Source organism: Magnolia sinica, chromosome 6 (assembly GCF_029962835.1).
Source record: "Magnolia sinica isolate HGM2019 chromosome 6, MsV1, whole genome shotgun sequence".
Classification (NCBI taxonomy): domain Eukaryota; kingdom Viridiplantae; phylum Streptophyta; class Magnoliopsida; order Magnoliales; family Magnoliaceae; genus Magnolia; species Magnolia sinica.
This window is the reverse complement of record NC_080578.1, coordinates 102006562-102029924: the sequence shown is the minus strand read 5'-3', so window position 1 is coordinate 102029924 and position 23363 is coordinate 102006562. Positions and strand designations below refer to the sequence as shown.

Here is a 23363-nt window from a genome sequence, read left to right as displayed (position 1 = left end):
ATCGATCCACTCCCACGAAATCTAATCCCATCGCCTATTGTCCCCAAATCATCGTCTACATCCTACCCCCTCCTTCATTCGACGCGGATGGAAGATAATCAATCTATTGGGGACTTTTCTGAGAGTCTGATCTTAGGTACGCCAGGCGCCTCATCCTGCCCTTCCTCTCCCTCCACAACAGCTTCGAAGAGTCAAGACTGGGCTAACATGGGACCCTTGACTCTGTTCCAAGAGGAGGGTCCTAGCGAGGTTATCATCGCTGAATGTCTTCAGGTGAGAACTGAACCCCCTCATCAACTGAACGATAGTTCATTGTTGTCTAAGGAGGGTAAGAGCAGAGAGGAAATCTTCGATAAAATGCAAAACAAGAGGTGGATTAGGGACGCCGTCGGCCACGTCGGTAGATCTCTAGGTTTATCCTTCGGTGACAGGACAGAAGATTACGTGGGCCTTTTTCAGTATATTGAAGACAGAGGAAGACCTCTCCCTTCAACCAAGAATCCAATCAAACAATCGAATCGAATCGATCCTTCTCCAATTGGGAGCTCTTCAACCTACAATCTCAGTCTATCACTTCTCCCGCGTCTACCTCTAGACACGGACATAAGGGAGCTCGGGGCAGAGTGATTTCTCAATGATAATCTTTTCCTGGAATGTTCGTGGGGTGGGCTCCAGGCAGAAGCGGAGGCTCATCAAGGACTCCATTAGGCGTAAGAACCCGAACGTCTTATGCTTGCAGGAAACTAAAGTCCCTAATTTTTCCGATCGTCTCCTGTCCTTGTTATGGCATGCCAATGATGCCAAATTCGTCACTCGGGACACTGTTGGCTCTTCTGGAGGTATTCTTATCGCTTGGAAATCCTCTCAGTGGGACCTTAAATTATCGGTTACGGGCATTTATTCAACAGCAATCTTCCTCCAAGATAAGTCATCCTCGTTTTGTTGTCTTATCATTGTTGTGTATGGCCCTAATGATGATGCTGCCAGGCAAAATTTCTGGGATGAATTGACGACTTCCATACAAATATTTTTAGGTCCCTGCTGTTTCGTGGGCGACTTTAATGTTATCCGATTCTCTGAGGAACATTCCCGTAGGAGGAGCGAATCCAGCCATGCTCGCTTTCTCGAACTGGATTCAGCAACAGCAACTGGTCAACCTCCCTCTTTCTGGTGCTAAATTTACTTGGACTGATGAACGTCGAACCCCGATTCAAGCCAGGCTCAACAGATTTCTCCTTTCCACGGAATGGATTGACACTTTCCCCTCTATTAGCCAGCTTGCTCTTCCCAGGTTGACTTCCAATCATTGTCCGATTCTTCTCTTGGTGAATGTTGACAATTAGGGCCCGAAACCGTTCAAATTCAACTCCACCTGGCTCGCGATCGACAGATTTAATCAAAGAATCGAGGAGTGGTGGTCTTCTTTTCAAGTTACCAGTTTTGCCGGTCACAGTCTCTTTTATAAGCTTCGACTCTTGAAGGAAAAAAATTAAAACTTGGAAGCAAGAGGAACTCCTTAAGAGGGATCAAGAAACTGAAGCCCTCTTGTCGGAATTGCAAATCATAGACAGTAATATCGGCGACACCGAAATCCCTACTCATATCCTTTCCAGGCGCATCCAGATTATCCAGGACATATCCGTCGGGGCTCTTGAAGATGAAATCTCTTGGAAATTGAAGGCGAGGGCGAAATGGATAGCGGAGGGTGACAAAAATACGAGGTATTTTCACAACATTGCTAGTATGAAAGCCAGGGCCAAAGCCATATCCAGTATTTCAGTCAATGGAAGGCAGATCGATGACAAGGATGAAATCGCCGCCTGCGCAGTTGCTCATTTCAGATCTATTTATACTGCGGAGGGTTGGACTAGACCCCTTCTTGATGGCATTCCTTTTCATTCCCTCCGAGCCGCTGAAGCAGATCTTCTGGAAATTCCTTTCTCTGTGGAAGAAACCTACGCTGCTATAAGCGCGATGGGTGGAGACAAAGCCCTCGGCCCCGATGGTTTCCCCATGAGCTTCTTCCAAACTTTTTGGGGCACGCTTCGCAGTGACATTATGATGTTTCTTCATGAATTCTATGCCAGGAATAAGCTGTCTAAAGGTTTAGGAGCCTCCTTTATTGCGCTCCTGCCCAAAGTGACCGGCGCTTCTATGTTCTCCGAATTCAGGCCCATCAGTCTCATTGCCAGCCCTTGTAAAATTTTGGCAAAAATTCTATCTTCCCGGTTAGCGTCAGTCATGGACAAACTCATATCCAAATACTAGAATGCAGTTATCAAGGGGCGTCAAATTATCGACGGTGCTCTCATCGCAAATGAGGTCCTTCATTCCTGTCAGAAGTCGGGGAACAAATATATTTTCCTCAAATTGGATATTGAAAAGGCGTATGATCACTCCGATTGGGTCTTTCTATACTACATGCGGGATCGGATGGGTTTTGGTGACAAGTGGCAAGGGTGGATCAGAGCATGTGTTGAATCCGCTCATTTCTCGGTTCTTCTAAATGGTGTTCCCAAAGGATTCTTCCCAAGCTCTAGAGGGCTTCGCCAGGGCGACCCCCTTTCTCCTCTCTTATTTCTCATCATTGGAGAAGCCCTCTCCCAAATGCTTCTAAGAGGTGAATATGCTAGTCTGTTCAAAGGAGTGTTGATTCCAGGCGTTAATTCTCCAATCTCTCACATCCAATTCGCGGATGATACTCTCATCACGTTCAAGGCCGACCCTGCTGCTTTGGAAAATCTGCACACAACCTTAAGATGCTTTGAGGCGGTCTCGGGCTTAAGAATCAATATGGCCAAATCCAGGGTCTTCAGAGTTAACTGCTCCCATGATGAATTATCCTCTGACGCTAATATATTTGGGTGCTCTCTTGCCTCCTTCCTAACTACGTTCGTGGGCCTCCCGCTTGCGATTGGTCCCCCTCCCAAGTTCATGTGGGATAGAGTTGTAGAGAAATTCTACAAGATGCTTGCTTCATGGAAGGCCCGCTATCTGTCTATTGGGGGCTGGATTACTCTTATCAAGGCAGCGCTATCCAATCTTCCTATCTACTATATGTCCTTATTTAGGTGCCCTTCTCCTGTTCTCGATAGAATTGACAACCTGAGAAGAGATTTCCTTTGGAGCGGAAAGGAGAATCAGAAAAAAATCCATCTATTGGAATGGACTGCTGTTTGCTCTCATTTCAAGGATGGCGAAGCAAGTATTAAGAGCCTGAAGGTGATGAACCGTGCTCTCCTAGGCATATGGACGTGGAGGTTGGGAACAAAGCCAAAAGCTTTAAGGAACATGGTGATTAAAGGTAAAGATGGATCGTCTCCTGGGGGTGGTGGACAAAAGATTCATCTCACTACAGAGCCTCATCGATTTGGAAAGGTATTTTGCGTGCTAAAAAGCCTGTTGTCCAGAACATAGGGTATCAGCTCGGTAACAGAGCAACTATCCGTTTCTGGGAAGATCACTGGATCGGCGAATCGGCTCTCAAATCTACTTTCAATAACATCTATCGCATTGCTACTATCAAAGATAGACCGATCCATTGCTTCCTCTCTCCGACCGTTTCTGGCTTACTGTGGGACATAAGATGCACAAGGAATCTAAATGACTGGGAGGTGGGGGAATATGCAGAACTTCTCAATTGCCTCTCTTTGGTGTCGCTGAACTGGAACGAGCCTGACAAATTACTGTGGAAGGCGGACAAATCTAGTATTTTCTCGGTGAGATCGCTTTATTATATCCTTTCTCCCTCCACAAATCCTCCTCCATCGGCGCACCCTTTTATCTGGAAGCTCCAGGCTCCCCCTAAGTATATCTGTTTTGCCTGGTTAGCAGCGAGGGATCGAATCCTTACGGTTGCCAATCTCAAGAAAAGAGGCATGCAACTGCCCAATATATGCCTTTGCTGCATGAATGACGAAGAGACGACCGATCATTTGCTGGTCCATTGCGCATTCATTCATCCTATCCTGCTGGATTTCTTTCAAAGATTCAATGTCTACGGGTGCATTCCTTCCACCGCCTCTTCCTTATTAGCGTACTAGCACGGTCCTCAGTTAGGGAAGATCAAATCGCGGATTTGGAGAATGGTGATCCTCGCCATTTGGTGGGTTGTTTGGACGGAAAGGATTGATCGTTGCTTTAACAATTCCCTATCCTCAACTCGTGTAGTGGGTTCTCGGGCTAAAAAACTCCATATTGAATGGGTGGCCAATGTTCCTTCTCTCAAGGGATGTAATCTTTTGTTCTTAGGTTCTTAATCTTGGTTCTGCCTACTCAGCAGACCTCTTTTGTTTCTCTTTCTTTCTTCTTTTTAATAAAACGTTACTTCTAAGGGAAAAAAAAAAGATGGGTCCCACCATATGTGGGCCCTCAAATCATCAAAGCCACACAAATCAATAGTAGAAAACACCCACCGATCGTCTTCTTGGACTTCTTCTCCCACTAATGTGTCCTAGAGCTCCATGGAATGCATTTCAACGGTCGAGATGAAGCTTGGATGGTGAAGATGGGAGGTAGGAAGTGGGCCACATCTAGCTCTCCCTCATGGAGCTTGGACGTTTGGGTTGCTTGGGAAAAATGAGAGAGAGAGGTGATGTAAGGAGAGAGAGGGATGGTGAGTGATGGGTGAGTGATGGGTGTACTTGGTTGTAAGAGAAAGTTGACTTTAGGGGTTGCTTAGGGATGAGTGTTGTACTTGACATGTGAGGTGATGTGTACTTGATTGATGGGATTGATGTGATGTTCTCTTGGGTTTTGCAACTGCGCGGTGTTTTTTCTCGAACTGAATGCGGGCCCACATCTCCTAGCCTAGGTATCGCCTTGGCGTGCGAGACGAGGCATCAGAACCGCGGCGACGGCGCGGTCACAAGGATACAAGTCTCGGGTCGAGCTGGATCTAGAATACAGACCACGACTCAGGATCGCGCGCAAATGCCGGCCGGAATTCGACCGAGAGGACCGCATAAGCCTACGGAACGGTACGGGTTAGGATACGGGCCTTACAGCCACTCTCGTAATACTTTATATTTTTGTGCACTGCATATGTTATAGCTTAGGCCCTTTGCGTTCCAAATCTTAATTTTCTGAATCTATTATGTGGGTGTGTTTGGTTTTACATATACTGAAATTAATGCGTAATTGATCTCGCATTTTGCATCTTAAGTTAGTTTCACTCATCTTACATCACCTATGCTTTCTTTAAGTCAATAAAGCCCATGGGGAGATGCTTCCTCCCCCTATATTTATCCATTAATTGTCTTGGTAGGAAAGTAGCTTCATCAGGAGACATTTTAGGCATGAAGCCAAACTGATTTTCCGATACATTTGGCTCAAGCCTTAATCTTTGCTCAATCACCCTTAATCTTTGCTCAATCACTCTCCCAAAGTTTTATAGTATGGCTCATAAGTTTTATCCTACAATAGTTAGTGCATCTCTGTATGTCTCCTTTATTCTTATAAATAAGTACCACGACACTTTTCCTCTATTGTTGACCTTCTATTTGCTATTCACCTTCCACAATGTGTTCCATTTTATGGATAGTTTGGATCAATCAACAATGGATTCCTGTATGATGTGAAAACTCCTGCATACTGTATAAACTCCCGGCCCGAGCATTTTGCAATACCTCCAGAAGTATTATTGCCACTATTTCTTGAGCACCATTCATGTTGCTTCCCTTTTAAGAAGATTCAAACTACTCTTTCCGGCTTTGAGAACATGCAATTTTTCTGGCTGAAAACTTTGGCATCTGAAAATGATATTGTTCTTGGGCCACTTCTGTGCATAATCCAAAAGTTGATGACTCAGTTCGACTGGACTGTGATTTCAATCGACTCCATAGGAGACTGGCTTGTGAGTGTGACTCGGTCCTGAATCGACAAGACTTGTCAAGTAAGACCATTGACTCGGTCAATTCCATGCAATTCATGATGCCTCAAGTCGAGTCACTGACCTAGTTAGTACTCTTCTCTTTCTAGTGAAAACTCAAAATGTAGCCCAATGAAAATTCAGAGAGACAGAGACAGAGACAGAGAGAGACGCGGGGGCGTGCTCAAGGAAAGACTCGGTCGAGTCTTCTAGTCAACCTGACTCAGCTCAATATTGACCTTTTGTACTGTGCTTCTATGATGGAAACAACTTCTATAGAGCAGTTAGACCCAATCAGTTGTCAGAAAATGTCGCTCTTCACGGAGTTTCTTCCCCCTCAACTGATTAGACTGAAATCATCGAAATGTACACCCTTTTGTTGAATTAAGAAATTCATGTGCAATTTCAGTCGGTAGGAATTATATGATCATCAGCTGGGGATATGTAGTGTCTTTCGGCCCTCAGTTTGTATGGGCCGAGCCTACTGTGGCAATTGAGACTGGGATTTGGTGGGCTCCACTTGGGATGGGAATGCACCAAATCTCCTGTTTTGGAAGAGCCCTGCTATTCTATCTTTGGCTGTTTGTTTGCGTTGAATGTTTGCCTGCTGCTGCATTTTTCTTTGGGATAATTGTAAAAAGCTCCCTTCTGGTTTTTGACAATTGCAAATACCGTCGCTCTGTTTTGGATTACTGCAAATACCTCCCCTCTGCTTAGAGATGTTAGAGGAATTGGCACCATATGACAAAAATACTCTTGCTAAGGAGAGAGTTTTGCCCACATGTGGAACCCCCTGCTATATAGGAATGGTATCCAATCCGTCCAGCAGGGTCTCTCCAGTATAAGCATTAGAAGCCTAAAAAATCAGACTAATATGATCGTTGGGCAGGCCACACCCATCTGAAGACATGCAAATTTATGTCAAGGCCAACCAATGGTTGGATCAGCCTGATTTTTGGGGTTTCCATTTTCTTGGTGGCACTACCACACTGAATGGGTTGGATGACATACACGCACTATGATAGGCCTATGTAACTACAACTATTTAGCTTTGAGATAGGGGTAAAATGGTAAATTTCTCAAAGATAACGGTGTTGACAAACCATGTGGGGGAATCTGCCTGGAATCTGTAGAATAGAGGGGAGGCATTTACAATTGTCAGAAACCAGTGGGAGGCAGTGACAATTAATCCCTTTTTCTTTCCACTGAATGCCCGCCGCGTGGAATGCTGTTGAATTCCATCCCTTCCTCCATCTCTCATCTTCTCTATTTTTTTTCGTTTTTTTTAAAAGGATCATGGCGAGTGGCGGTGATGGCAGAGAGCCAGTGAACGAGCAGGCGATTGCAAACTTATATGCCGCCATGAGGTCTGATATCAACCAACTCTACTCAAAAATCACAGAACTAGAGATGGAGGTGAGTGAACACTCACTAGTGATTGGGGCCATCCAACCGCTCGATCCATCCAGGCGTTGCTACCGAATGATTGGGGGAGTGCTGGTTGAGAGGACGATCAAGGAGGTTTTACCTGCCGTCCAGCGGAACAAGGATGGCCTCCAGGAGGTGATCTCACGACTCAACGAGGCCTTGGAAAAGAAGAAGAAAGAAATTTCAGAATTTGAAGCTAAATACAAGATCAGGATCAGGAAATCTGATGAAGAGGCCAGGGACGACAGTGGCCCGAAGGAAGGCTCTGCTCAGGGTGTTCTTGTGGGGCCAGCAGGCAGCGATCAGTGAATGGTACCTTGAGTTTCCCTATTGCTTTGAATATCAGGTTTTGAAAATTGGGAATTGGGAATTATCATATCCTTGTTAAACAAGATTTTCCCATGGTATGTACAGTGCTTGGGTGGATGTAAGTTTTATTTTGAATTAGTTATGCACCTCTTCACTTGCACCTTGACGTCATAACATAGGTGCCAACCAAGCATTGGCATGGGACATCTGACCCATTCATCAGGTGGGTCTCTCTGTTTAGATGATCTGATCAGAAATGTAGGCTGCCCCTAGTTATCAGGTGGGCCATGTGTCTATGTTTGATGTGGATCATTGGCTCTTCTTTGTATGCTGCAGATGTGTTGTCCACTTGATGAGTCAACCAGCCTGGCTTTTGTGGTAAGTTTTCTATGCGGAGGCCACGTGATGCCTGGCTTGGATGTCCCATACATGTGGGGCCGCTCGGGGTTGAGCATTACGTGTGGGATTGGCATTTTCATAGATACAAATTATGGAAAACAACAGTTTTTCTAGTCATTTTCTTCTACAAACTCATGCTTTTTGCTATTGTGCTCCTTTTTTTTCTGAAAGTGATTTGAAGATTGATTGAGAGGGGCAGCAAAGAACCTGTCCACAGTGACTCATTACTCCCATCTTTAGCTAGGGGAATATGCTTAAATCATCTGCCTCCATGGAGATACTTGATTGATGGGGAGTAATTTGATACTCAGGCGGCATATGATGCTTGATACGCAGGCAAGCGTAAATTTAGCCCATAACTCGAATTAAACTAACCAAATTCTTGGACCTACTGTCACCAAGTCAGTCCCAAAATCAGATTTGTGGACAATTGTTTCTTGAAACAAGACTACCTACTTATTTTCCATTTTTTGAACTGTCCAAGAAATGTCAACCAATTCTATCGTTGGACAGTAAAACAAAAAAGTGGGGCCCATTATTTCGACAGTTTAATTTGAATTAAGTGTATTCCAGGTTTGTAATTTGTAAGTTCCTGTGTATCATGTATCACTGTCAGAGTATCAAAGTTCCTCCCTGGAGCATGCAAAATGTGCCTTTTCACAGCATCTCTAGAAAGCCCACTTGATGGCATACAGAATGTGAACAAATCTCAGCATCATTTCGGGTTCCACTCAAGGAGGGTGCAACTTGGGTTGGGTTGGGTTGGTTTAGGGGTTAACCCAACTCAAGAGGACCCAACCTGTAACCTTATCCGACCTGAATCCCAACCCAAAGTGCCGAATGCTCAACCCAACCTGACCTGAGCTGACCCAAATTGCTCAAACCCGAACCCAACCCGAAGTTGAATTCGGTTGGCATTTTTCAACCCGACCCAACCCAAAGTCGAATTGGGTTGGCGTTTTTCAACCCGACGACCTTGGCAACCTGACCCAACCCGACCCAAACTCATGCTCTGGTTGACATGAACCCAAGTTGCAACCCTACCACTGGATGGCATCTTGAGAATTGCCTTCACTGAGAAGGGCACTGATGGAGGAAGCTGAGTTGTGGTCCTTCCTTCAGGGTGAAATTTTCTGCCCTGTCAGATCCCACGTTCCCGCATGGCCCCCCAAAAAAACGCAAGGATTCCACCCTCACCTGTTTGTCAAAACACCTTCCACGCCATAGGTTAAAAACTCGAAAACTCAACTCAACTTGATGTCTAGCCAGGTTGGGTTGACTCAGATTTGTTGACTTGACTGGATATTTATAATTAAACTAATACTATTTATAAATATTTAAAACAGTTATATATCTACAAAATGTAAAATTAAGACAAACAAGTGCATGGTGCTTGGCTTGTTGGTTAGAGGTGTTGAGTCGAGTCGTTAGTCACTCTGAGAACAGAGTTTCAAGATGACTACGCTCAAAATCTTACTGAGCTAAGTTGACTCGGCCAGCTTACTGAGAATTAGAACTATGTTCCACTCCAACGGACCCGGCTTCAAATCACAGAGTAGGTCAATTGCCGGCGGCCCAACTCATATCTATAGTAATCTTTTCGAAATTTCAATCGAATTTAAGATTCTTCCATTTCTTTCTTTCCATGGATACGGTTTCTACTGTCCAACCAAGCATTGAGAAGCCATGACCCCTCATATGGGTAAAAAAGTGGTGCCAAAAAGCCTGAGCTAGCTTGCAATGGATGAGAATATGATAGATTGACCAATATAGAAAGATGCTCGGCAATGTCCATTTATCTATTGTTAAAATATTGTCATTGGGCCATAGTTCTGAAACTTGCCTACAACAGTCGAAGCTCATCTAAGTCAACTTTACTTGGATTCGATTTGGCGAGAAAGTGAAAAAATAAAAATAAAAAATGAGTTAAACCAGTTTGACTGAGATTAAAAAAAAAAAATTGTTTGCTTTTGCTATTTTATTATTTTTACCAGATTCTTCCTAATGTTTTAATTTATTATTTAATACTTAATCAAGTCTTTGAGTTGACCCAACCTGGCTAGGCATTGAGTTGAGATGAGGTTTCAGGTTTTTGAATTATGGTTAGCCCAGCCAACATGAGCTATGAGCCTTAAATAAGAAATGAGCTTAGGCCAGGCTAGCCCACTGAGCCCAAACTCATCCCAACAATGTTAACCAATTGGCACATATGGGTCCATTGGGTGAACTGATACAAGCCTAGCCTGATTAGTTATTGGGTCTAAAGATTCAGATTGAGCCCATCCAACACACCTCCACATGTTATCTAAATCTGATCGAAGGTGGGTTAGACTCAAATGAGGCCGGTCTAACCCAGTTGCAAGCTTAGAGTTGTCTCAATTCAAGCAAAGTTTTGTCATTGAGCAATAACCTATGGGCATATTTCTTACGACTATCTAGTCATAGATGTGTTATTACTGATTTATTGTTCTATATCTTGTTTGCTGGATACTTCGAATACAGAATAAGAATGGGTAAAAACACATGTGAAGAGTTTAATATGAATGGTGGTACTTTGACATGTGCCATTTCTTTTTTAGTGTTTGAATATTGACAGTGGCACATGCTTGAATGGTCATATATATATACAAGTCTCATTTAGAAAATGTAATGCATTTGCACAAATGAGACCGCTTCTTGAATGCATTGAATTAGGGATAAGTAGTTTATTCCATTTAGCAATATAATTAACCAATGCTTTAACAGTCATATATTTTAAGGTTGCTTGTCCAAAAGTGTCATGTCTCTACTACACGAGGGGTTGACAAACCACTACAAGTATTTTCAACAATGACTAATGATCAAGAATAAAGTTTTGCTCGAATTCAAATAACCCCTTGATGAAAGGCAATAAAAGGAACTGAGATTAAGGAAGTGTGATGGAAGTGTGATGGAAGTATAATTTCATGCCAAAAGTGTAATCCAATCTAGACCGTTAAACACAAGCATGCATAATGCCAAATCTCGTTCTCAGCAATTTATTAGCTTAGAAATTTCTCGGAACATTTTTCTTGCAATGTTATTGAAAAATGGGTATAGCTGAAATAAACAAGAAATGATTCTTAAAATTTGAAATTTTAATAAAAAGAATTTATTTTAAAGAAATGGTGACATTCCCAAAGCATTATAAGTTGTGTTAAAGTCCCTCAATATACATTGATACATTATCCTCTTAGAGAACTTACTTATTTGACATGGCATCGGATTCTTGGAGCAATGAAATATGCCTCAATTAATATATTCTCTCATGGGGGCCAAGCCTAGCCAATTTCCACCCCACATGCGTAAGGGAGTGTTAAAGTTCATTTATATACATTGATAACCATTAATTTGTTACAACGTCTAATGGATTGCTTAAGAAAACCACTTTTGTTAGGCAATCATAACCATCATGACCAGAACAAACATATATATAGAAAATAAGACCAAATGAAGGAAATATTGGATTCTTTGACCAATCCAAACTTTGCATGGTAGTCCATCTAATGTATTTTAAATAGATTTGATTGGACTGTTCAAAACTTCAAATCAGTAGACTGAGCTATTCAAAACTGCCAGTACAGCTAAGGACTTGGGATTAGGTGGTATAGAATTGCATTTGGTCCATGAAAAACCATTTAGAAATGACTAAAAAGATTAGATTAATCCAGGTACCATTTTATCCTGTCTCAAAAGTGGATATTTTATCCTGTCTCAAAAGTGGATACTAGGTATTTTTGATAGATTTTGAAATCTACTAATTTGTAGGCTCACATTGATGCATGTGTTTTATCCATGATATCCATCTATACCTGCCTTTACATGCCACATCTGAGCTGTGTATGCGTGTAAATGACCAACATCACTTGTGATGTGAGATTGATCAGTCAAAATACCATGGTATTGAACAGTCAAAATACCCATTTGGTTCCTTGATTACAACTCCATGGTCCACCAAATAGAGATTTCATAATAATTTTCTCCAAAAATGAATTTGGTCCCAAATGTGAGATTGAATAGTCAAAATACCATAGTATTTTTGGTCAAGCAATTTCTGTGCAATAATGATATTAATTCCATGTAACATAATTTCATATCATTTAAACTCGCGATCCAAATAGGCCCAATGCTGCAACTTATAATATTACAGGAACATTGGAGCATGTCATTTTATTTTAACTGTTTAATAATTTTTTTTTATAATTAGGATAAATTTTCAATAAAACAGGAAAAACCATGACGGTCAAAAATTTGAAAATCTCATAATATTATCAAGTTTGATCAAAATTTGGCGAGAATATGGTGAGATTTTCAAGATCTCGGGGATATTTGTCACAGCGCATGTATGTACTAAGTAACAGGCCAGGATGGTCCAAATAAATCTGATCTTAGGGATATCACTTATCTAAAGTAAGGTCCAGAGCTTTTGACGGCTTAGATTTATTTACGCCACGTGTACGGAGCAGTACGCACGTGTTTGGATGAGCATGCTTTGCAATGGAATCAAATGAATGAGCACGTTTTGCTGCAGTCAGCATGTGTCGCACCATCAGGCCCACATGCTGAGATGATCTGATGATCCGAACCGTCCATATTATGGATGCTATCTTATACGTTCTACAGAAACATTTTAAACTGAACGGATTATCATCATTATCTGCAGATGACGTAAAACACTGAATGTAAAGTTTAATGGATCAAATTCATTTCCAAAAATCAATGGTCAACATCATTAAAGAAAGTGACTATAGCTTATTTATTATCTAAAAGAGAACACGAACGGTTCAGATCACCGGAATCTTTGCATGTACGCTAAACAGGGGCGACATATAATGGCTATTCTCAGTCGCGACAGAAGCAAAACAACTGTGAATGAACTAGAGACATGGGGAGATGTGAGAAGATGGGAAGCGATAGGCAGAGTAAAGGGAATTATTTGATACTCTTATAGTGTATGTATGTTCGTACACATGCATTCAGAAATTATGCAAAAATAAGACATGAAACTCAAATCTGACCGTCCACATAGCGTAGCCCACCGATGATATGTTATATAAACTAAAGAAAATCTATTTAATGGCCCTATTCTCTGATTAACGTAGATTTATTTATTGAATCTTTTCATGTTATCCTTCCATTAAATGCTCGCCAGTTGTCCAGTCAGAGAATGGTACAGATGATCTGGATGGGCCCACTATTTGAACGGACTGATTTATGTTACATGTACGGTATATATTCAATTTCAAGTGCGTGTTTAAAAACTTCTACCTTGGGCTAGAGTTTCAAAGATTTCTAGTGGAAAAATGCTTGCAGGCCCAGGTATCAGTTGTCGACAGTGTCCTGATAGTTTCGGAATCTAGACCGTTGATAAGGAGGAACCCGCAATGGATGGTGAATCTAGAAAATTCCCAACATGAAATGATCCCAACCGTTGGATAAGCATCTACATGTAAACAGAAAAGGAACATCACATCAACGGTCCAACTGTCAATCATGAATCCTAAAAATAGAGTCATCTAATCTAAGAAACTCCTGGGGCTCTACCAACGTCCTAATCCATCATTTCAACGGTCTGGATAACCCAACTGTGGGTCCCACCTGTACAAAAACTAATGCATCAGGACGATATTCACATTCTCCTCCTGCCTCAGGAGTCATAATTACTCACGCTTTTATTACAAGAAAGTAAGTTGATACTCTGGCAGACCGTGACACTCCATACGCGTCCACATAGAAATTCTCCACGTGGAATTTATTTACCTCAAATGAAAAATAAAAAAATAGAAAACAAGGGATGTAACATACAACCCATCTTAGATTTAGTAGAACGAACATCTGTTTGTTGAATTTGGTCCGTCAACTCTCCCAATCCAACCGTTCATTAAGATTTCATAGATCTTTAATTTAAATAATAATATATGTTTATTTTTATAATTTAAATTAATATGAAGTATTTACACAATTTGGACGGTTTAGATTGTGTTAAACGGATTAAAAGTTTATATTTTTGCTATGAAGATGTATGAAATGTAATGGTGTTCCAGAGTAGAAATGTTCTATTTTTCTCGTTTTATTACCATCTTCTCTACGGACACCTGTCTCGCTCTCCACTCTTCCTGCTTTCAACTCCAAAAAGCAATCCAGAAGAGAGAGAGAGAGAGAGAGAGAGGGAGAGAAGAGGAGAGGAGTGGGGAAGAGAGAGAGATAGAGCAGCACACTCCCATTCTACTGGTCAGCCATTCCCTTCCTTGTACTGATTTTTTCCATGCTTTTCCTTTGTTGAGAGAGAGAGAGAGATGATTGAATGAATGGTTGAGATGGGTTCCCTGAGAGAGAGTGAGAGAGCTGATTGAATGAATGGTTGAGATGGGTTCCCTCAGATCCAGGGAACCTAGATGTAAAAGCAGCTTCTCCATCCTTTTTGGCCTTCTACACCCTCTCTACCTTGTGATTCTTGCCTCCTCTTTTCCTACCCTTTGTCTTCTTTCTTCTGCTTTTTAGATAAAAAGATGTTTGATTTCCAATCTTTCATTTCTGTACTTATGAGTTGATGGGATTTAATTTTGAAGCCTTTTGTTTTTATTTATTTATTTATTTTTATTTATTTATCTTTGGTTTATAGGAGTAAAGAGTAGTAGAAGAGTCTAGTAGAAGGCGGTCAGATATGCTGTTCCAGAGAGATCTAGTGTTGAAATTCCCATAAATGGAAGTTCCGATCCGTTATTTCTTTACCAGATCTGCCCACCCTTTTTGTCGTTTTTTATTATATTGACTGGGACTGAAGGATCGTCTTGTTTGGTGCTGACGGTGGTCTGATGACGGCACGGGTTTGAATTTGTTGGTTGTGGAGATGGGTCTCACGGTTCGCGTCGGGAGATTGTTCTGGATGGGCGGTGAAGAAGGTATGGCAGGCAGAGATGTAGAAGTGTTAAGAAAATGATAGGGTGTATGAATTTGGAGGAAGTGTGGGGAATTGATGGAGGAGATGGCTCCGGCAGTTGCGGTGCCACTTAGGATAGGTAATTCGGTCCGCGACGGCACGGTGCGCATGGAGATCACACGCCTCAAGCTGATTACGGACACAGCTGGCTTGTTGTCTGACCCTGTAAGTGAGGTGCCTGGGCCTGCTGTCGATGGAGATGAAGAATGCGGGTGCAATGATGTTATGACTGCCCCAGCGGCAGTGGAGGGCAACGATCTCTTTACAATGTTGCCTGCAAGCGGTTGTGTCGGTGCTAGTAGTAATAGTAGTAGTGTTGTTATTCCGGATAGTGAGGAAGATGATTCGTTGTGGTTGATAGGGACTGAACAGATACTTGACAGCTCATGTTCCCTTTCTGTGGCCAGTGATACCAGTAGCATTGCTGCTGCTGAAGACTTATGGGGTTTGGAGGGTGCTTTGGAAATAAGCATGCCAACGTCTGCGGACATCGAGAAGAGCATCAGCAATGTCCAGATTATTCCAGCCGCCACTCTGGGAGAACCGAGTGTAAATGCTCAGCTGGAACCCACAAATGATCTTGTGATTAGGCCGCTGCTGATTAGCCATGTGGCAGCGGAAACAGCCATTGAAGGTGGTGATTGTGATCCGAAAGCGTCCTCGGTCATTCCGCTTATTGCTCGAGATAAAAGGATATGCGGAGCGATGGGGAGTCTAGGTGTTTTTGAATTGGATTGCATACCCCTTTGGGGATGGGTCTCTATTTGCGGGAGGAGACCGGAGATGGAAGATGCTGTTGCAGCTGTGCCTCGGTTTTCAAAGATTCCCAAATGGTTGCTGGTCGGTGATCGTATGGTGGATGGCATGGATCAAAGCTTGAGTCTGTCGACTGCTCATTTCTATGGAGTCTATGATGGCCATGGTGGTGCCCAGGTAAGATTTGCTCCATTCTTGTGCTTATTCAATAATATAAACCATGTTTGGATTTACAAGAGAATTGAACTGAGAAATTTGAGTTTGTATTTATGATGAAGACATAGCCCTCAAATTGTGATTTCATTACTTTCGACTTGAAAGTACCATGATCGCAATTTGGAGTAAAGAGTATCAATATGAATGATACAGAAGGAAATTACTGTTCGGTTGTTCTGCTTTGTTGGAATGATAATTGCATTCAATCTGATCATGCATCCAAATGCATTCATAAGTCTTACTCACGAGTAGTTATTATCATCCAGGTTGCTAACTACTGTCGGGAACGTGTCCATTCTGCATTGGTTGAGGAGATTGAAAACTTAAAATATGTTCCGGAAGGGAACGATGGGGCTGATCGGCATGTGCAGTGGGAGAAAGCCTTCACCAGTTGCTTCCTGAAAGTCGATGCTGAGGTTGGAGGGAGAGCTGGGAGGGGCAATCTTGGGAGCAATGGTGACACGCCTGAGGACAGCTTGGAACCCGTTGCTCCAGAAACTGTTGGATCTACGGCCGTGGTTGCCGTTGTTTGCTCCTCGCATATCATTGTTTCAAACTGTGGGGATTCGAGAGCTGTCTTGTGTCGGGGCAAAGGACCTCTGCCACTGTCCGTGGATCATAAAGTAAGGCATGTGTTTATTAGTATTGTGCCTTTGAGTAATTTCTAATTTAAGGTAATCTATACAATAGAAAACCAATATATGTCGGATTGTTTCAGCCAAACAGAGAAGATGAATATGCAAGGATTGAAGCTGCCGGGGGCAAGGTTATACAATGGAATGGGCACCGTGTGTTTGGTGTGCTTGCAATGTCCAGGTCAATTGGTACGTAAGTTAACCCCTGTGCTGTGCTCTGTGTGTGTGTGTGTGTGTGTGTGTGTGTGTGTGTGTGTGTAATATATTGTTGGCTGGGATCCCATGCTTAATGATAATATCTAAGATGGCTATAACTCACCCAATCTATACGCATGGCCTACATACATAAGATCCGCACTTATTCATCCTTTCAGCCCTAATGAAGAGAGCCATCTTGCAAAATTGCACATTGGCCAGGACTCTTATAGTCATACACATGTGCAGCGACTGAAACTCAGATGCTAGAAACTAAGACATGAGTTAGTCATTGTTATAGCAAGACCTGAACTGATCCATCTGTCTTTGCTGATCTCTTGTCAGTTTTGTATTTTTTTTCCCCGATGGATAATGAAATTGTATTAAAGAAAACAAATTTCAACAAGGGAATGGAAATCTGGAGACACAGGGTGTCTGGTGATGCATCCTCTTCTATGTTTCCTAAAGCACCAACCCCCTACGTTTTTCATGCCGATCTAGATCATGGGTCATTCATGATGCAGATTGCTATTCTTAGTGGCCTGAAATTATAGTTTGGTACTACTGTTGATTATGTTGCAGTGCAAATATATATTTCAATGTAGAGGTCTATAATTAGATTTATTCAGTAGCATGCAGATAATATACTACTTTGCATGATGGGTCTATAATAATGACAATTCATCTTTTCATATATGAATTGCAATTTGGTTTCATATATAAAACTATATTGCATAAGCTCAGTGTATGTTTTGAGTCATCTCACTCAGTTACCCCTAGCATTTCACATGTTGGAAGGAGTTAAATAGTATGTATTGAAGCAACCTGCAATCAAGATAACATTGATTGTCTTTAGGAAGGCACATTGTGTCAACATTAACTAACGAGCTCACAGCGGAAGATAAAAGTTTACTACTTAAATAAATAAATAAATAAATAAAAAGGAAGATAAGTTTTGGTCTGCAGATGATCACCTGCAGCTCATCAAACGCAAGTGCAACTATTCAAGTTTCTGAGTTCTCAGACCTAAGCCAAAGTTAGCATCACATGGGGACTCCCCCGTACAGTGATATGATCAATAGAAAGATCTTTGTTCGTATGCAAAAGCTCCTGACTCTCATATCTAATCCATTCTAGGCTATTGTTGGAGCTTCATTTCACAATGATATGATCAATAGAAAGATCTTCAATCATATTTAATCTGATATGATGCATGATCATCTTTGATTCAAAGTAATTCAAGGTAGGGGTGCAACTTGGGCAGGTCAGGTTGAGGGTCAACCTGAGCCCAACTGACCTCAAGAGGACCCAAACACCGGCAACACCAACCTGACCTGAATTCCAACCTAAGCTGCCCAACCTGAACCAGACCTGAATTTCTCTATACTCGACCCACCCTGACTTGATCTGACCCAATTACATGTGATTATCCCCAACCCAACCTAACCCGAATTGAATGTGTTCAACCTGAACCTGACCCGATTTCAAACTGGATTTGGCATTTTCCAACCAGAATTCAACCCGAGGACCTTGACAGCCCGACCCAATCCAACCTGAAATCGGGTTGGTTCAATCTAGTTCTGGTTGACCTGAACCCAAGTTACAGCCCTACTTCGAAGTGGTTGCCACCCATGTGGTGCAGAAAGTGATTTTTGGATGTTCTCATCTGTATCTTGAGAACACTCCATCCTGGTACATTTGACATCTCCGATCTCCTTGCCATTTTTGAATTTGTTAATGGGCCTGTTTTTCAATTCACGAGGTAAATGAGGTGTAAATCGGCAATTATTATTTACCCCTGTATTTACGTTCGGCAGCCGCCCTTTGACAGTGACTTGATGTTGACAGTGGGTTGAAACCGATGAAAGGAGGATATTTTAGTGGGGCCCACTGTTATGTGTGTGCTTGATCCATGCCCTCCATTCGTTTTTCAAATTCAAAGCTCAGGTGGACCACACCACATGAAACAGGGGGAATTGAAAACTTACCATTCATTTCTTCTATGGGGCCATCAAAAGTTTTGGATCAAGCTTATTTTTGTGTTTTCCCTTCATCCATGTCTGTATGACGTTATGAACAGTTTGGATGGCAGGTACGCATCCCTGTGAGTCCTAAGCTCATTTTAACTATTAACAGTAGGCGTTCAATTCCACCTGTTTCCTATGGTGTGATGCACTTGAGCCTTGTATCTGCCTCATTTTTTGGCTCATGCTCTAAAATGAGCACGTAGAATAAATAGACGGCGTGGATCAAACACATGCATGCTGATGGGCCTCACAAATTTTGCCACCATAATTTCTGTCAAATAACAATGCTTTGCACCATGATTTTTGAGGCAAAATTACAGCCTCATTTCCTCTTTTTCAAGCAGCTTTAAAAAATAATAATCACTAATTTACAGCTCATTTACGGTGTATTTAGAAAAACAAACGGGCCCTATTGATGCCTCTGAAATTTGTGCGGTACTTGTGGTGGGGTCTTTAACCATAGCTTGTTATTGTGTGTGGCTTATGCTTTCCTCCATGGTGCCATGTTTGGATGAATAAGTGTATTAAATTGCGAACATTTAATTTAATCTTAGATGAAATGCCAAAAAATTATTAATGTTTCCTAGTATTCAAAATCGCGATGCAGCTCCCATATTGCGGTTTATTCGTTCCAAGTTGTAGTTGAAAGTAAAATTGCAATTGCAAGCCTGGACCCATAAAATCAATGCCAACTAAATCATGAGTTTGTTATTTCCACTTCATTAGATAAATTATCACAATTGAATTTGATAGTGCATGTGATGCACCTAAACCTTGTTTAAAGTTGGTTTGTGCGAATTAATGCCTATCTATATGAAAACCATAGCATGCTGGATCTCATGTTGATTTGCTTGCTCAATGTCTAATTTGTGCTGTTGACTCTCCAGAAAACTTAAGCTCTTTGATCACATCTTACCTGTATGTATTATTTGACACTATATGCTTTAATACAAGAATGGCACACATATACACATACATGTGGGTGTGCAGGTGCCATTTGTGGCATATTATCTCGTGTGAAACATAGGTTCCTCTCCAGATAAAAAAATGGCCGTTACATAGTAGTAAAGGTGGGTACCATTACACATTACAGGGCCACAGTGACCGTTATGGAAAATGTGATAATTACGCAGGACATAACCATTGTTCCAAGTATTCGTGATATTATTAATAATATCGCCGATATTATCGGTATTGCCGACTGTGCGATACCAATAACACTGGTAGTATTAGAGATTCTAGGTCGCAACGATATATCATTAAGTATCACCAATGTATTGATATCACTAATGTATCGCCAATGTTTTTGACTGTATAAATTCCAGGTATTGCTTATATCACTAATGTATCAATGATATTTCGATGAAATCGCCAATGTACTGATATCACCAAAAATCTGTTTATTAAAAAAAAAATGATTCCATTTCAAAAAAATTTATGGGTGCATGATTGTATGATGAAATGCATGTTTGTATGTGTGTATATGCATGCATGGATCATGTATGTATGCATGCATGGATGGATGGATGGATGGATATGTGTGGATGTGTGCATGCATGCATGGATGGATGGATGGATATATGTGTGGATGTGTGCATGCATGGATGGATGGATGGATGGATGGATATATGTGTGGATGTGTGCATGCATGGATGGATGGATGGGTCTTGCATGTATATATGTATGTGTCATTGTATGTATTTATGCATGCATGGATGGTTGGATCCACTATTTTCCCCATGTTTCTCTAATGGTTCCCTGAGTCAACAATACATGCTTTAGGCCCCCATTAAAGGGAAGCTTATTATTTGATTCCTAAATATGCAAATATGCTTCTTTTTTTCTTTTTTTTGCTATCATTTGATTCTTAAAAGTGCAAATATGTGTATTTTCGCATCTCTTGAAGTATCATTGAAAATTTTCACCATTTTCCCTATGTTTCTTTCCCCGATGTTTCCTTGAGTTAGTATTACATGTGTTTAGACCCCCCATTAAAGGGAAACTTATTATGTGTGTGTGTGTGTGTTTTTTTCTAAATGCAAATATGTTTATTTTAAATATCTTTTGAAGTTTCATTGGAAATTCCACCATTTTCCCCATGTTTTGCTAATCTTTCCCTCGGTCAGCAATACATTTTTGGGTATCGGCCATAGCAATTAATACATGTAACGATATCGATACTGCAAACGCTGGTGTAATAGTTGTTATGGCCCTTATCGTATAATAGTCGTTATGACCCCTGATCGTAACAGTAATGACGGTTACGGCCAGCATTACCATCATTGAATATCTTGCTCTAGATACCTAGGTTGTTATTATCCCATTTTGAGTTTGATCATACTGTGCCCAAATTTTGTGATCATTGTATGGAGTGTTTAACTTGAGGCTAGATCCTCTACAACATTGGTAGAATAGGCTTATTCTACAACTCTTCCATGCAGGGACCACCGTGATGTTTTCATGGCATCTAACCCATCTAGAAGGGTCACCCCATGAAATTGAGTGCCAAAAATATCAGGCCTATCCAATGTGTGCTATCATGTAAATATGAGGGTTTTGGACAGTTGTTCTCTTTTTTCTATAGTGTAGCCCACCGTGTTGTTTTTATGTGATCCAACCTTCCATAAAGTGATCCAGACCATTGTAATGGAATTTTCAAAAAATTAGGTGTATACAATCATTAGGTGGGCCACACCACAAAAAAAGGACAACCACCCAAAAAGCTCCAAACTGACGCGGTCCCTATGATGGTTGGATTGGTCTGATTTTTTGGAGTGTCCTACTTTCATGTTTGGGCAACCTTTCTACTCAATGATTTTGATGCCATACATACACCATGGTGGGCCACACCTGCAACGCAACATTTGTAGAAAAAGCTTATTCTACAAACATTGTGGAGGATCTGACCTCCAATTTCAGGTTACTTCAATTATTCACTTTTGGTTGTTACATAACTAGGGCGGATACAAGTGGTCAGCTGCATGCAGGTTGACTAATATTTTTTTATGGGCACAGGTGACAGATATTTGAAACCTTGGATTATTCCGGATCCAGAAGTCATGTTCATTTCTCGAATGAAAGAAGACGAGTGCCTTATTCTAGCAAGCGACGGGCTATGGGATGTCATGACAAATGAGGAGGTTTGCGATGTGGCCCGCAGGAGGATCCTGCTCTGGCACAAGAAGAATGGCGTTGTGCCTCCCACTGAAAGGGGCGAAGGAGTTGATCCCGCAGCTCAAGCTGCGGCCGAGTTCCTCTCAAAGCTCGCCCTACAAAAGGGAAGCAAGGACAACATCACGGTTGTTGTAGTGGACTTGAAAGCACAACGGAAGTTCAAGAGCAAAACGTGATGGTAAGTCCCTCCCGTTGTTTTAGTTTATCAATTGAAAACTGTGCAATATAAAACTGCATTCCTTCCATATTTTACTCCATTAATACATAGGTCCGCCCATATGTTTTTTCTCATTTGGGCTTTAATATATGTACGAGAAATGATATTCTCTATGTACTATAGAATTCGTACCTTAGTGGAAGGCATATTGTTTAATGATGTGCAACATCCTTATAACCATGTAAGTTCTTTGTGTTACTTTGTGCATAGTACTGGAATGTAAATTTGAACTGTTAGTAGGGATAAAGGCTGGGGGAATTCTATACTTCCCCGCCTCCACTGAACACCCACTTGATTGTATTTTTTCTCACCTCTGATTCAAGTATCTGTGAGGTATTTCACTTTTTTCTCTTGTTGTATGTTGTCTTATGATTTCTGTACAAGTAATGGAGATTGGAAGCCCTTGATTTACTCCCCTACTATGTTTTCTAGCTGCCCCTATGATTTTCGTTTCACCGTTACATCGCTCTCTGGTCCTTCCCTGTTGTTTATATTTATTTGGGCTGGCTGGATTACAGTCATAATTTACAAATTTCGATGCAGTGGTGATTCATCCATGGTACACGTTGTGTATGTTCTTTCGGAAATCCAGTTTGTCCAAAAGGGCATGCTCCAGTGGTATACTGTGACGTATGCATAAAATCCAACCCGTTCATCGTATGCATCAGTACATGCTTCCTCAGGGTACTAAAATCTGGCTGATCTGTGAATCAGGTGGGCCAAACCATAGGGAACAAGTTGAGAGAGAATATCCTCCCTTTGTTCATGTATACAAAATCCAGGCCATTCAGACCATTCATCTGGTCTGGATGAAGGTTCAGGCCGACAATCAGGCTGTTTCAAAAGTTAGGTGGGCTCTGTGAAAATCAAGAGTGGGCACCCCCTCTCACATTGTTGCCCATGTTGTGGCCCACTTGAGTGTTGGATCTGTCTGATTTTTGGTACCTGGGGTTAATATGAGGTGACACATCTGATGCATGGGTTGGTTGGCCTTCATACATCATGTCGTCCCACATCTGCCTGGTAGCACTGTAAGCATACAGTGGTACCGGACCCGCTCGAGTGTGCCCATGTCTAAATACCGTCGCTTGTCGCTGATGGAGCATAGCTCGAAGATTACCCTAATATGACAATCTCCGTCATCTGATTTCACCAGTTGAATTTGGACCATCGACTATAA

General features: G+C 41.7%; 2 protein-coding genes across 5 annotated transcripts in view; both read left to right on the top strand.

The window, feature by feature from the left end:
• LOC131249316 (prefoldin subunit 2) overlaps nt 1–7885 on the top strand; it is a 39148-nt gene extending 31263 nt beyond the window's left edge. For both annotated transcript variants that reach the window (XM_058249994.1, XM_058249993.1), the window contains exon 3: nt 7162–7885. In XM_058249994.1, coding sequence (XP_058105977.1) covers nt 7166–7606 — 441 coding nt within the window. In that variant the 5' untranslated portion in view covers nt 7162–7165 and the 3' untranslated portion in view covers nt 7607–7885. The remainder of the gene's footprint in view (nt 1–7161) is intronic.
• A 6243-nt stretch (nt 7886–14128) lies between these two features.
• On the top strand, nt 14129–22381 carry LOC131249314 (protein phosphatase 2C 53-like). Of its 3 annotated transcripts, none has more exons than XM_058249989.1 (5): nt 14129–14254; nt 14646–15896; nt 16202–16558; nt 16654–16759; nt 21808–22381. In XM_058249989.1, the coding sequence occupies exons 2-5, from the start codon at nt 15000–15002 to the stop codon at nt 22140–22142; spliced, it is 1695 nt and encodes a 564-aa protein (XP_058105972.1). In that variant the 5' UTR covers nt 14129–14254; nt 14646–14999; the 3' UTR covers nt 22143–22381. The 3 variants fall into 3 exon arrangements, with proteins under 3 accessions (XP_058105972.1, XP_058105974.1, XP_058105973.1); XM_058249990.1 differs by lacking the exon at nt 14129–14254 and adding an exon at nt 14273–14470; XM_058249991.1 differs by lacking the exon at nt 14129–14254 and having other exon boundaries at nt 14265–15896; nt 16202–16563; nt 21808–22047.
• The last annotated feature ends 982 nt before the right edge of the window (nt 22382–23363 follow it).

Bases quoted from the DNA above. Each gene is read 5' to 3' on its own strand.
- LOC131249314 (XM_058249989.1), top strand. From the start codon at position 15,000: ATGGAGGAGATGGCTCCGGCAGTTGCGGTGCCACTTAGGATAGGTAAT. The intron at 16,559-16,653 runs GTAAGGCATGTG...GGATTGTTTCAG, and splicing joins CACTGTCCGTGGATCATAAA to CCAAACAGAGAAGATGAATA. The intron at 16,760-21,807 runs GTACGTAAGTTA...TTATGGGCACAG, and splicing joins TGCAATGTCCAGGTCAATTG to GTGACAGATATTTGAAACCT.